The sequence below is a fragment of the Pelecanus crispus genome, chromosome 6, assembly GCF_030463565.1.
Source record: "Pelecanus crispus isolate bPelCri1 chromosome 6, bPelCri1.pri, whole genome shotgun sequence".
Taxonomy (NCBI): domain Eukaryota; kingdom Metazoa; phylum Chordata; class Aves; order Pelecaniformes; family Pelecanidae; genus Pelecanus; species Pelecanus crispus.
In genome coordinates, this window is record NC_134648.1 from 9,190,821 (window position 1) to 9,206,647 (window position 15,827).

Genomic DNA, 15,827 nt, shown 5'->3' on the forward strand with positions numbered 1-15,827 from the left:
CATGATTGTGCAATAAAATAGTTGTAGTCTGATTTCCAGTTATTCCACTATTTTCCGTCATGGAATTCAGATTATAAAACAGTTTACTCTTCACCTAAAATAAAATCTGAATTCTTCTTTCACAGTCTTTGTTAAAATTCCTTCTTGGGACAACCATTTAAACCATTGTTACATAATTATGCTTGCTGTCTCTTCAAGGAGAAAATAAAGCAGTCAGTCAGGATGGGAGTTCATAGATTATTTTTTTTCTTGTCCTCCACACTGCTGAGATCGATGGGATAAGAATCTATGTATCAAAACTTATCAGGAATATTCCATTCTGTCTATTATTCATTCAGTCATCTGTGATTGGAACATAAGCATTGATTGTAATTGTTTAAGCAAAAAGAAAGAAAAATAATAATGGCCACGTATAAATCCGTCAAAATATGTTTTTATTTTTATTTTTGAACAAATATTTCAATCAACTGCATTCATAGAGTTGTTTATATGTCCAAGACATACTATAAAAGACTTTAATAGTATATTTTTTTCAGATGTGTGTTATAATGTTTATGATCTGTCAGTCCAGGTTTCACTGGGTGAAATCCTACCTGCCTTATTGTCCTATCTGTTTTCAGTAATAATATAAAAACTACTGGAGCCAGGATTTTGCCTGATTGACTTGGGAGGGAATTTGCTAGCCTCTTAGTAGGTCACTTGACATACATGGTTCTTGGTACAAAAGAATATCACTCGGTAGTGATTAATACAGATTTAATTTGGAGACTGTTTACTCACGAGTCATCCAAGTAAAGATTCACTGGCTCAGACCATACATCATTATTGTAGTACTTGAGCGTAGTTGCGTAGAGCTCTGCAGGATCTTTTTACCACAATTATGATAGTACAGGATATTGTGAAAGTAATTGTAATGTGTAATATATAATTACATGTAATGTATAATTATTTCATAATAGAGAATTGTAGGAAGTATTGCAAAGGTAATTAAAATGTTGTTCACTTTTATATTTTTAAATTCCCCGTTATCACCTTTCTTTGACTTATAAACTAAGAAAACTTAATTGTTCTCTAACATAGTATTAAAAGGTAGTCTTACTTTGTTCTTAATTTTGTTTTGTTTCCAGGTGGAGGCGTAGCTGTTGGAACCCTTCTTCTTATTGGTTAGTATAGAATATATAGATACTTAAAGCCATATTCTTATATGTTTTGCTCGTTTTAATGTATTTATCAAATAACCCGTCCTTTCATTGTTTTTTAAACTCAGACTTTAAGGAAGTATAACTCTCAGGCCCCTTCACTTTGGGTGACCTTCAGAGTGGACTATTGTCTATTTCAAGAATTACTGGAGGTGGATCAAAACCTTACTTTTAGATAGGTTTGAGCCCCCAAGAAGAATACCACAAAATTCTGTTTGAAAGCAGGGCATTTAGCAAATTTCAGGACTTTTTAGGAAAATTTTCAAACTGTTCAAGATTTTCTAAACTACTTGATTTCCTGTAAGATTCAGACTGTTTATCATCACAAATTTTTTTTTTTTTTTTTTTTTTTAATTTGGCTTTCGGAGGAAGATGTGAAATACAGAATATTTTAAACTTTTGGTTGCCAGAATCAACTAAGAGAAAGCTGATGGAAGCTTGCTTTCTTTCAGGATGTGGACAAGGCAACTGAGATGATTAAATAGGTTACAATAGAATTCCCTTTGCAGACTACATTGCAACTGTCTTGGTAGACTGTACCATGTCTCCATTGCAGCTGAGATGCCCAGCTTTCCTACATATTTAAAGTTAGCAAAGGGGACAAGGACTGTTGTGCACATACATCTTGTCTTCATATCCCCAGGGTACGTACTGGACCTTAGAGCCAAGAAACATTTCCCAGCCCTCTCAGTTTAAGCATAGCCACCAAAACCACATTTGTGAGGGAAGATTAACTTCTTACAAGTTAGTCTTGTAAGTGCTTACAGTTTCAGCATATAAGTAAAGACGATCATTGTTGCAGGAGAGAAATTGAAGGAGATAACCATCTGATTTGCCACAGCAGTTCATTAATCTCGGGGTTCTAAGGATACAAAACTACTTCAAAGTGATGTAAGGGCTGAAAGGTGATAGAAACGTGATTTTTTTTTTCCTATTTTAAATGTTTATCAGATTAATGGTTCTTATGAGAAACTTTCAAGCTTGTTACTTTCCTAGCAAAAAGACCTGATATTACAGGAAAAAAATGAAAGGTTATTAGAGAAACACCTGTAGTTACGTGGAAAACAACTGCATCTGTGATTTGTGTTCACATCTTAAATAGAGTAACAATTTAAATACTACTTTTTGATACCATGTTGCTGGAACAGAGAACTAGGAACCCAGGGACAACAGATCTAGCTCTTAGCTTTCTAGTTACTGCAATTTCTCTGAACTGTTGGAGTCTAGAAAGTTGTGTGATTGTTGTCTCCCACCGAATAAGAGGTAAAATACCTCAATTTCCCTATTCGTAGGAGTGATGAAAACATATGTCACATTGCAAAGCCATTTGAGATACAAGTGATGTCTGAATGCCTGCATATTAACTGCCAAAATCCTGCATTAAAGCCTTAAAAATGAATTTAGTATTTTAAGTTAAAACAATGGATTACAGGAAGACAATTGTCAATAGATTTTAAATTGGTAGGTAAAACCTGGAAGATAAAAGTAAAAAAGGTGTTATTACAGATAAAAATGCCAGTTTCTCATTGCAGAAGATTGAAAGTGTAGTAAGGCATCATTTTGGCTAAATCCTGAGCTTTTGAATGTCTCACAGGTTGCTGAGGATCAGGGCAAAATTGTAAAATGGAAGTGTAGAGACACAATCTGAAAAACTCAGGTACAGAGTAAGATACAGCTAGCAAGAATTATCAAGAGTAATACAGATTTTTCTTGAGTACCTCCATAGTTATGAGAAGTCCAAGAGAATGGCTGGTTTGTTCCTTGGCGAAGTGGAAAAACTAGTCATAGCTGATATTGAGAAAGGGGAAAATTGTAAAAATTTTTGTATTAATCTTCACCCAGAAGGAGTGCTGAAATCTCATTACTGTAATTGAGAACAGTGACTAGATTTCAGCTTTGCTTAGGGAAAAAACAGACTAGTGTATGCCTAGGTGATTTTGGTAGTTTCAAGTAGATTGTGCATGCAGAGCATTTTAAGAGTTTGCTGATGAAGTGTTAGGACCAAGTGTTTATGAGAACTAGTAGAGGATAGTGGAGGAAAGAAGGAACTGGAAGATTAGCCTGGAGAAGAGGAGGCTGCAAGGAGACCTTATTGTGGCCTTTCAGTATTTAGAGGGAACCTACAGGAAAGATGGGGACAATCTTTTTAGCAAGGCCTGTTGTGACAGGACAAGGAATAATGGGTTTAAACTAAAGAAGAATAGATTTAGACTGGATATAAGCAAGAAATTTTTTACAGTGAGGGTGGTGAAGCACTGGAACAGGTTGCCCAGAGAGGTAGTGGAAGCCCCATCCCTGGAAACATTCAAGGTCAGGTTGGACGGGGCTCTGAGCAACCTGATCCAGTTAAAGCTGTCCCTGCTCACTGCAGGGGGGTTGGGCTAGGTGATCTCTAAAGGTCCCTTCCAACCCAAAGCACTCTATCATTCTATGATTAGAAAATACAAATACAGTTACTATTTTTGAATGCTCTTGGAGGAGTCGCTGAATTGCAGGCCTTGAACAATATAGTTCATAAGAAAACAAGGATGTAAGTAGTAGCCAGTATGTTGGATAATCTTTCTGTATGAGAGAATGAACTTATGGATAGAGGATAAGCAGGACATGCCATTTATCTTCACTTTAGTCATGCTTCTGACGCTATTTCAAATGGTATTCTCATAATCAGAGCTAGGAACCATACTCTCTGTTCATTTCTAATATGCATTCTTGGCGTTTATAATGCAAACTAGCTTCACAACTTAAGAGATTGCCATTGCATCCTTCCCATTATATCCTTGGTGTTCTGAAGTAGGCTTTTTACTTCCAAGAAGTTTAGTCTCCTGATCACTTGGAAGTATTTCAGTAATATGGTTTAGAATTCATTGGCATGAGATTTATGCAAAGACAAAAACATCATGTCGCTAGTGATAGGCACCAGTCGGCTAGCAGCTGTTCAGAGTGTGGCTTTTCAGCCTTAAGAAAGATTTAATCAGTAATTTTCAGTCATTTTCTGAAAGGGATGAAAACAGTGTGGTCCCAGCATTTTATCTGTGTTTACGTTCACTGTGGAATGACAGCCGTCACTTGGGAGACTGGTCTGCATTTGTATCTAGAGCTTTGGTTAAAATATTTTGAATTGTTGTAACATTTTGAATTAGTCTTAACACTAAAGAACCTAACAGTGAGATTTGGGGAGAACTTACTTGAAATCTGGTTTAAGCGCTGTTGGGATTACATCATGTTGTCCTTTGTTGGTATAGGACTTATGTCAATGCGCACTAGAGGCTGAACAGCATTTTGTGTTTGCCAGTGAGCAAGGTATTTGCTCTTATTATGGCTTGTTGTTACTTTAAGGCTAGTTTTTATTTCTGTATATTATCCATCATTAGAGACAGGTGTTGCTGTCTCACTGAATCTTAGAAAATCTTTATTTTTATGTAAAGTACATAAATTAGTGTAGGTTGTGGTACAGATTAAGTAATTTGAATAGTTGCCTGCCAGAAAAAAATAACTGACATTACCTAATTCCATATAGGCCACTATCTGTGTAATGGCTACCATTTAAGTTCAGATTTTTTTTGAGAAAACTGAATTTATACAGCAGTTCATTATTGCTGAAAGAAGTTGTCCATATCCTTCTCCCCATTCCTGGCCATGCAATCTTGTTCCTTGAGCTGGCACTAGTGCTTTTCAACTCTCAGCTTTCCAAGTTCACAGAAAACTTGTGGAGACTTTTCTGTCTGTTTAGTGACCTGAATCAGCTCACTAACATGTGAGATGAGTACCAGAGCCAGCACAAGGGAAGGAAGGACTGCATAGTGAGAACTAGGAGAGAAAGTAGATGGCCTTTTTCAAGGCAGAAAGTGCCAGTTAAGCTTAATTTTCTCATGAAATTTCACGCCAATTTCTGTGAATTCAGGAAAAATGATAGAAGTTTGATCTCTTACTGCTTTCAATTAAGACCTTACGTTTCTCACTCAAGTTTGAGAAGAGCTGCAATCTTGCTATGGACAAAGGAAGAAGAAAAAATGTTAGAACCTATCATATTTTGCACAGATCAGAGATTACAAAACTAGATGAGTTTTGTTTTGTCTTCCCATTACAATATTCACTGCCCCTTCCATTAGATGAACTGGGTGGCATCAAATGAACCTTCTAGCTGGAAAATTGTCATTAAACAAAAGAAAGTTGTTCTTCAGATGGTATGCAATTAAGTGGTGGAGTACTTCACCGTAGGGTGTTGTGGATGTAAAAAAAAAAATCACGGTCTCAGAGGGAAACTGGGCATCTTGATGGAAGAAAAAGCCATTTGCATTTCTAGGTTAGCAGATACCAAGTCCAGCTAAGGAAGTCCTTGAGCTACAAATGGTGGGAGGCTGAGTGAGTGCTTGGGTGAAGCATCACATTCACTTGTTCAGTTCTTATTACCACTTCCTAAATATCTACTTTTGGCTACTGTTAAGTGTAGGGTTAGCTATCCATTTGACCTGACCTTAACGGCACCAGATGAAGCAAGTACCAAGGCAGTGAGCTTTGTGTTCTAATGAAAGAGATGACAAGACTCAATGATTTCAAAATTATAGGATTTTTACCTGGATTTTTTTTTGCCCTCCTCTGAGTGCGTAGCTGGCAATACTCAGTGGTGGGTTTTAATTTACTTATTCCCTACATTGGTTGTTTATTTGTGATCTGATTAAACTTTGCTTCACAGAAACATGAAGGAGAATCTCTCTTTTTAGATTTGAAAGCTAATTTTTTTCCCAAACAAACTTTACAGATTATTTTGAAACATATATACAAAAAGTCTTAAAGTAAGAACTATATTTATTCATGGCTAATTAGTCTAAAAGTTTTTAGACTAATTTTTAAAGTTGGTGCAGGTAGAATTGTAACTGCATTGTTAGAATATCCTGTCAGTATACAAAAAGATTCTGTCATGAGATTAGTCTAGGCAAGCTTAATATTATACAGGATTGAAGCTGTCAGTGATAAACCTCCTAGGAAGATCTTTCTGCATTGTACTCTAAGTGTTATAAAAAGGTTAAATTCTTCCCTGTTCCTTCAACATTCTCTAAGGCAAGAATAAATTGCATTACTTTTAGCTTAGCTCCCTTTGCAAATTAAATGCTCATCTTCATTATTTGACACATTATCTTGGTTAATTTAACCAAATAATAGTAGATTCAGGGTTTTAAAATATTTATTTTAACTGTTTTGTTCTGGAGATGTAGTAATGGCACAGGTTACTTGATAAGACTGTAAAATACTGTTTGAAATATAACTGCACAATTTCTTTAAATTTAATTCGTAATAAAGAGCATCGTGATTTTCAGTTGAACTTAATTCTATAATATATTATTTTGACAGTGGTTTATTTATATGAGAATTAGAGACTTGAGGCACATGGTAGTCTCATGCAAGATCCTAGCTACTAGAGGAACTTGAAACTTCCTGGGTTTTGCTCCTATAGCAAGAATGTTTTGGATTTTAACTAGTATTTTAATTTCAAAAGATGTTACTGTACTGTGTTTATAAGAAGTGGTAAAACAAGCATTCTGACTCTGTGTGAAATGAAATTTGAACGCTCTCAAAACAGTTTGTTCAATATGAATGTGAGACCAATTGTTTGTTGTTTCATCTTAAACTGCTCCAGAAGATAAGCTTTCTAGAAGAATCTCCCCTTTCAAAACAAATAATACAGCTGTTGATTAAGCACACTCCTTTCCCCCCTCCCCTCTCCGATGTACTCCAACCTGTTGTATGTCTGTTTTACCAGCCTCAGGAATAGTTTGCAGGAGGATATTCTTTTGTTTTTTAAATATAAGCCTTGTTTATACATTCTGCATAGTGAGTTACAGCGCACCCAAATAGGTCTGTCCTGGGTACCCTATAAGAACCTATGCCTACATACCTTTGAGATGCTCTAGATTTGACAAGGTCATTGACAGCTAAATGTTTTAAAGATTATCGGTAGGAGGGTTTTTGTTGGTAGCTGAGGTCAATTCTTAAAAGTTAATGTTGTCTGATTAAAAGCAGGTCTATACTTGTAGATTCTGAGCCTTGAAGCAATTTCAGCTACTTTAATTAGCTACTATATTTTTGCTAGACATGCAATTTAACCTGACTGGTAAGAGCTCTCTTCACTTGTCAATATAATTGAATTTATCATCTTTTTGAAGTTGAAAAAGATAATCTCCAGAGAGGTACAAAACAGTGATTTGCTAAATACAATTCTACAAAATACAAGTTACCGGGATTCACCTTCCTGAAATATGGCCAAATGCCAAATATTGTAACTTATATGTTTGACAGCTCTGTTTTGGCATGTGCTAATTAAATACAAGTGACACAGAGTATATCCCCTCAAGGTTAGTAAATGTGGACATTAGTAAAGTATCTTTTAAATGGAATTTTGGATTATTAAAATAATCACATCTTATAACCTGCAGCAGTTCAGAGAGATGTTTCATAGGTACACAAAGGCACACCTTAGGTCACAGTACCATACTGTAGAAATACCTGGTGAAAAAATGATCAATACTGATAGACTATGACAGGCTTTTGGCAGCATTAGGGCAACCTGTCTAGACTTTGTACAGAATTAAAAAAAAAAAAGCTATCTGTACATTACATTGTTGCAGTCTTATTTTTTCCTCTTACAACTGTCATCATTTTAAGCAATTATACTACAAATTATCTCTGGAGTTTTTCAAAGACCATGCGATTCAATATACTGATGTTTAAAAGTCAGCTATTAAAAATATGATCTATACATATTTGATACCTTATGGTGGATTTTCTTCTTGACTTTTGGTTTCTTTTCAAGTTACAGTGCTTATCCTATATCCCCGCATTGGAACATGAACACCTCTGTGCAGGGGGAGCAGTTATGGCTAGAGATTTTTTCCTTAAGGCCACACATTTACATACCAATTTCCACAGTGAGATGAGATTTTTGCCCCTGATTTTTATATAAATTATATATTTACAATGTCTCACTCATATCTGCTCTCTTTGTCTTGTGTGCTCTAGCTAAACTCCAGTGCCTTAAAATTTTGTATCTAATTCCATGACCCACTGATTTCTCTGAGTAGTGGCTACAGACAGTCCATGCACAAAGGTGTTGAGAATGTCTCTTACGTGTTCAGTAGCCTATACAATCTAGGGGTGAAAAGAGCCATAAATAGAAATTGGTCTTTATCCGTAGTTTTCAACATGGTTATATGTTGGAATTCATTGCACTGAAACTGACAATACTGCTTTTTCTTCATGACTATTTTAGCCATGAAAGCATGCTGTTGTGGAAAGAGACCAATGGATAATGATCACAATAAACTATTTTATTTATGTCCTTATCTGTAGGATCAGAAGAGGTTTTGTCCTGGAGACAATATGCATAACTTCTAGGTAAATAATCTCTTTTCCTTGTATAGTTTTACGCTTCACTAGTTACTCACCTGCTACTTAGCTGTAGAACACTCTTTGTTCAAAAAGAATCAGAGAAAGCTGCGGACTGTTGTGCGACTTGCAGTGACTGGACCCAGAAAAGAGTCTGCAGCTGCAAGAGTCTTATTGGTTTATGTGCCTTATTAGCTAGGAGTAGAGTTCACAATGAAGGCTGCTGATGGGACAGCTCTTTAGTATGGAGGCTGAGAATAAAGATCTGGGCCAGGCTTGTCTTAAGTATCTTGGCTGACAAAAATGCACTTATGTTTTAGTTCATACACATATAGAATGGAGATAGTTCTTTTGGATGTGGGTGTAATTTGGAAAAATAAAGATAACAGTTGAGAATTTACCCTAGCCATCAAAATAGTAAGTTGAAGCATTATCAGAAAGCAAATATACTTCAAAGTATTTCATTCAATTTATCTATGAAAGTAATCAGTGAGCTACTGAAGTACCTGTGCTAAATGATTTGTTTGTTTATTTGCAAGAAGAAAGCTGTACTCCTATGGTTTTGAATAGTAACGTAACTATTGAAGCCAGGGTACAATGGATGCTATCAGAAAAGCCCCATATGGGTGCACTTTAGATCTTTTGAATACCACAAAAGTTTAGTGACCTAGAAATGAATCAATAAAAAGCCATCCTCTATGTGACAAATTGAAGAACTGAGGGATTCTTACAGATGCATTGACTTTAACAATTCAAGATACACTGTTTGTAAAGGCTTTCTGAGACACATTTAATCCTTAGAGTACTGTAGCAGACTATGATGTGTTTTATATTTAGATCACTCTCCAGTAGTTCATTTCCTATTTTTACTGTAAGTTTACTGTTATGAAAATCAATGTGAGAAGACTAAAGGAAAGGCTAATGCTAATATGATGTGTCCTTACACTGAATGTAAATGTTTTTCATTTGCTAAATTGACAATTCCTTATTGTTTTGCAAAATCTGTTTTGGAAGGGTATGGCAGTGTAAGAGCCTCTTTAGTCCTGTTATATTACAAATAAGTCTATTACTCAACAAAATGAATTATAATCTTGGATAGGTCAGTAAAAGGGTTTATATCCCTGTTCCCCATTGCTTCACTTCTATAGTTTGTTTTAACGTTTCAGCATTTCAAATAAAATTTGAATAAAAAGTCTTCTTAACTACTACAGCCTTATTTCCTCTTAGTTTAGTTAAATAATCATCACACACAGTATGATTTCTTATATTTATCCATGCTTTATGGAGTTTCCATGTTATGTTTGGCCCAAAATTGAACATGTTGTTTACTGTCTAAGGAATAATTACTATCAAAAATGATGATCCAGAAAGACACTCTGTATAGTTGCAGGCACATACACAAACCATAACGTACTTGGACTGAATGACATACTGGCATGTACTCCATTAAATGTCAGTTAAGTCCTGTCCATATGCAATACAAATCAATTTTTCTGTGCCTAAAATGATGAAGGTGAACTTTAACCTGTAGGTAAAAATTAAGAAATCAAGATTTTTGATTCACCAAGGATGAAGTAAATGTTACAGCTGTGGATCCTTCCAGAGCGCCCGTCTAGTGTTCCTTTTCCTCTTTTGTTCAAAGGAAGGGAGGTCTAACAAAATTGTCTCCCTCCACTGACATCTGCTGCAGTGATGTTATTATATGGGAGGCTTGGTGGCTTCTTTCAGGTAGCTCAGACAATTTTTTATTAAAAAAAATCAGTAAGTAGATATCATGCTGTCACTTTGATTTCTAGAGGGCTTTGGTTCTTAAATTGAGAGCTTCATAGATGGAGATTAGCATGTGGAAGTCAATATACTGTGAATAACATACTACCAATTACATTGCAGTAAGCAACCAAAGCATAAATAACTAGAGCGCGCCAACGTTTAGGGGTCGGGAGCTGTATGTGTTCCTGGGCTCCAGTTGTAAGGGAGAATTACTCTGCATACGGGTGTTTTTTGCCTCTTGTTGAAGCAGTTTATAGATCTAAGCAGGCTCCAAAGATTATATTTACAAAATAAGACTGTAATACTTCTTCAAAACTCTAGACACTGTCAGTTCTACTTTTTGCTTCTGCAACTGTAGTGCTTCAGTTTTATCTGAATTGAGTCTTGTCTCCATCCTAGTGTCATACATGGACCTACATCCTCAGTCACAGCACAATGTATGGAGCTGAGTTACTAGGAAAGCAGTTCTTCAGTAACACTATTAATGGCTTTTTAAGGATGTGATACTTAATTAAGAGCTCCAAACTTTCAAGGAAATTACAATTTGTAATTCTGTAATGCTTTTGGAAATTGGTCCTGCTGAAATTTTAATAGGGAGCCCAACGCTATCAACAGTAAGCATTTGTGAGTACTGTACTTTTCATGATACTGATCTGTCCATATTTTTCACTAGACTTTTATTTTTAAAAAAGATAAATGTGTTATTGGAATCATATTAGAAGGCTAACATGGCCTACTAAGCATGTTAACAATATTAAAAGTAAATTATATTAACACAATCTGAGTTCTTAAAACACTCAGACTCTACAATAAGCTGGATATATCAATGGCTAGTACTAGTAGCAATACTGTTGTAATTATTGTATTCCATTTGGCTTATTTGGATGTCCAGTTTTACGTAATTTTCTGTCTTAGCAACTGTGTTACCGAACATGGTTCTCTATCTCGAAATGTTGTTTTAGAGTCACCTTTAGTTCATTTCTTGTGTTTAATGAAAGGCAAACTTTTAAATAAGTATTTCTCCTTAACAACAAAGTAGGTAATCTGGATGTTATATCTTTAGGGATTATTTTGAAGAAGGAAAAAGAAAGAAATTAAAGAAATTCTCCAAATTTTAAGTGTATACCTTTTAACTTTAAAAAAGAAAAGTATCACAAATACTAAATTCAAAAGCGAAATAAAAAAAGCATTAAATAAATTCTGTTTTGCCCAATATCCCATGGAGGATGGGGAATATCTCTGGGAGAAATATTCCTTCTCCAGTGAATTTGAAAACTTGTGGTTTGAATTTCTTTCTCTTATTAATCTAAGCACTGAAAGTGTCAGTACTTGTGTATGATACCAGGAGTGTAGCAGTGCAACACTATTTTTCTGTGATTTGCTTCTTAAATTCCCCCATTGCTATTAATGATCTTTCTCCTTTTTGGATATACATCTCCTTTCTTGCTTTCCTCCCACTCCACTTCATTGGTTCTTTTTGACTCTTAAGCTCCAAAACATAGTATTCTGGTACATATCAAAGTTATATTTTTTTTTGTTTTCCTTCTTTAGTATTTTTTACAAGTTCGATATGAATGACAACTTTCTTATTTTCAGCCTTTTTTATTGGTTTTTCTTTTAATATTTTCATATGTGATTCATAATAGGGAGGAAATTGTTTCCAAGTCAAAGAATGGATTAAGAGTTTTGTTGGTTCTGTATAAAGAAAAACTCTCTCTCTGTATTTTTCTGCCACAACATCCCTGTGTATTATCTTCCAGCAGACAGATTAACAGATGAAAAAGTAAAACCTTACATTGTTGCATTTACTTTTCTCCCAAACAAAATATTTCTGGTATCTTTCTAAATAAATGTCAGAAGTATGTCGCTCCAAAGGGCATGATCTAAAATTTTACTGGGCAATTAATTGGGTAGTTACACTGTTAGGAATGTTTTTTGCTAGCATTAACATTGCTATTGTTTATATTTCCTAAAAATAAAGAAAATCAGAGATGGTTCAAATTTCTGTTGTTATTTACTGATTCACTTCCCCCATAGATTTGAGTTATGATAAGTTTTAATTAGATGAAGCTTATTAAGACTTTCTAATTGTGGTAATTTCTGATATTTAACTTGAAACAAAGAAGCTGAAGGAAATATTAGCCTTTCTGAAGTCAGTGGGAGTTTGTATTTTTCTTTCAGTAGGCTAGTATTCACAATGTCTGTTAACAAGTATTGTCTCACTTCTTAAACTGTAAGTTCATGTGTCATCTGAATGTGTTTGTGATTTTGCTCTGGTTAGCTTTCAAAAATGGTGTTGCAAATTGTGTTTTCAGTATATCCATTCGTTTTGCCTATTTTTGTAGTTCTCACAGTTTTGAAAGAAATGCAGATGTAAGAATGTCTCTATAAGAAATGATACCTTTATATAGCTTTAGCATGCCAAATATGATTAAATTTTGAAAAGTATCAATCAATAGATATTTTAAGCAAGTTGATTAATATCTTAAGCATTAAGAATATAAATATTAACACAGTTCTCCCAAATGAATAAAATCTCTTCCCATTAAACCATGATTTCGGTAATCTTAGTTGATACTTACAGGAAACCATGTTAGGAAGACAGCACTACTGCTGTATGCCATCCGTATCTTGGAATCAAATACATGATTGAGAACTATTTCTCTGGCTTGAAAAATTAGGAATACAATATTATCAAGTATTATTTTTAAAGGTTTGCAATCATATTTTACCTATTATTTCTGTTGTACATTGTATACTCTAGGAGGTAGACCAAAAGAGGGCCTTTATAGTGTTGTGAAAATACAGGTAAGTGATTGATCTAACAAAAAAGAAAACATTCCAACCATTCTTGTTTTCACAGAGGAAGATAAATATGGTCTTTACTCCAATTTGTTGTTCAAGTATTTTCTCGCAGAGGGAGTTGTCTGTGGACATGACCTGTTTGTTGCTTCTGCTAAAGAGCATCCTGACAACATCTTAAAGGTAAAGAAGACCCATAGCTTTTGACAAGTAAAGCTGTAATCTCTTGATGAATTTAAATACATTTTAAACTGTGTATATATTGTGTAGTAAGAAATTAATTAATCTTGGTGATTCATAAGAACGTGTTGGGAAGTGCAGGAGTATTTACACTAGCAAGATTCAGGAATTAAATTTAGCTTGCTAGCCTCAGTTTACAGGCAATGGAGTAAGATCCTCCCAAGGCCAAATCAGGCTAGGAGCCTACTTGTCTTTTATTTTGATTATGAATGAAAACCAGGCAGACTAGCTGGTTTAGTTGAATGGTTTGAGTAAACCCAACTGTTTACAGTTTCCACCTGCCTATCAGGAAGAGCAGTTAAGCTGCTTGCAATATATTGTGGTGGAAACAGTGAACAATTTGTATAGATATTTAATGTAGTTTCCTATAGAAAGAAAAGTATCATTTAACATCTTTACAACTTCCTTTAGACGTACTTTTCATTCTCACTGTCTTTTTTCTACTAGGAAACATGGTCAGTTTTGTATCAGGTCATACAGAAAGGTTTCTTTCAGACTTCAGTGAGCTCCTAATCAAAACTGTTTCCATTATAAGGAAATTTTATAAGGGAAAAAGCCTGATCAACACTGCAAAAAATGCTGAAGTGTGAGGATAATCTTACAAAATTTCATTAAATATTTTATGTCTTTCTAAGGCTGCTTTTTTCTAATATCAAAAGTAACATATAATTTACTGATTACTTCTGCATCAAGTGAAGCCTGGCTATTTCCTTAAGAGTTTTCAGACTGTTTCCGGACAAAATGATTACTTTTCTTTTTTCCTACCTAGTGATGGTAGATTCTATGCCTTATCTATTCAATATTATCTTCAGTATTCAGGAAAAAGTATATTCTTAATGAAATGATATGGTTGTGGTTATGAAAGATCTAATAACTTTTTTTTATGATCTTGAACCTAGAGAGGGTTCATTTAGGGGTGAAATTTTTATCATTTGTTCTTGTGGTTTAGAATATAGCCTAAACAAATAGGTTAGAATTTAGTTGTGAAGTATGAATTACGTAAGAACGTGCTACATTTTTTAATAATTTTGTTATTAAATAACTGATAATCAAGTCATTGACTCTCTGATCATACAATACATGATCCTTGCAGTTGTTTTTCTCATCAAAATTAAATTATTCAAATGAATGTTTTTATTGCATTGCATTAGAATTTCTTAAAATGGAGTAGCTAACATACATTTCATTCTTTCATTCACTTTTGAATCAATTGTTCATAGCATGTCATATTTTTCCTAGTTCCTGTTCTTTATGCTTTTTGCAAATTAATGAACAGACATTGTTGCATACGTCTATCCTTCTTGTACCAGTTTGAGTTTGTGGTGAGTTAGTTTGATATGACTTATTGAGCTCTGTTGTCTGATTTGGAATAAATTTTCCTTCTTGTGTTTCAGGGGTAGACACTAGGTAATAATACTGCATTCCTCTGTTGTAACTACGTAGTGGTGTTACTATAAGAGATTACAAATGGATGTACAATATTACTACAGGAAAGATGAGGAAAACATAATTTTCTCTTGTTTTCTTCCTCTGTGTGTTTATATATCCAACAGTACTCCTGTCTGTGCTTTTCTACTCTTACCTTGACTATTCAACACTTCCTTTGCTTAACAGACAAGGCACAGTGGAGTTGATTCCTCTGACTTGTATTGCTGTCTTGAAATTGCTTCAGTGAAGTAACCCTGTAATATGCTAGACATCACTCTAGAAAATGGCGTACTTTCGCACTTGGAAAGCTTAGGAACTTCTTGAAATGCCAGTATGCGTTACCTAAAAAACATTATTGCCTCACCTGGAAAAAGTCAATCTAAGACTGGCGTTGGCCACAGTTAGGTCTCCAAATCACAGAGATAGAAGAGTTTTCCCTACGACTATCTCACTTGACTTTTAAAAGAGTGGGCTTCCAGGTGCTTCAAAAAGTCCTCTCCTGTCATAAAAATGAGCTGTTTGGGATTTGGATGTCTCCACCAAGTCAGGATTTTAATATAACATATCTGACTGTTGAATAACATTGCATTTTATTTAATGACATTAGTAATTTATTATCCGTATCTGATTGGACTGTATTCTTTACTGGAAAGGCAACATAGATTTCATATGATCAACCTGAATTATATGTTTTATGATTGTTTTTTGTTTTATAAAATCCAGCTATGTATTCAATATATTCTATGGCTAGTATTCTGATTAACTGGTACTTTACATAAAGGCAGTTTCTTAACTGCCTTATGTCCATATTGTGTGGTCAGTCTATTTATACATTCAGTTCTCTGCTGAGATGCCATAATTGCCCTATTCTAATTTTATGATGTGATTGGAAGCTTCTTGAACCTATAACCAAGACAAATATTGCTGGTAGTAGGAAGGGGAAAAGACATTCTTATAGACCATAATTATCTTGAAATTGTGTATAACTAAAAGACAAGCAGAGGATAA

General features: G+C 34.6%; 1 protein-coding gene across 1 annotated transcript in view; it reads left to right on the forward strand.

Annotated features, from left to right (window-relative positions):
- The window catches only part of ELP4 (elongator acetyltransferase complex subunit 4), a 157,131-nt gene that overhangs the window by 4,769 nt on the left and 136,535 nt on the right, over positions 1 to 15,827 (forward strand). The window contains exons 2-3 of the mRNA XM_075712906.1: positions 1,128 to 1,163; positions 13,213 to 13,334. Coding sequence (XP_075569021.1) covers positions 1,128 to 1,163; positions 13,213 to 13,334 — 158 coding nt within the window. The remainder of the gene's footprint in view (positions 1 to 1,127; positions 1,164 to 13,212; positions 13,335 to 15,827) is intronic.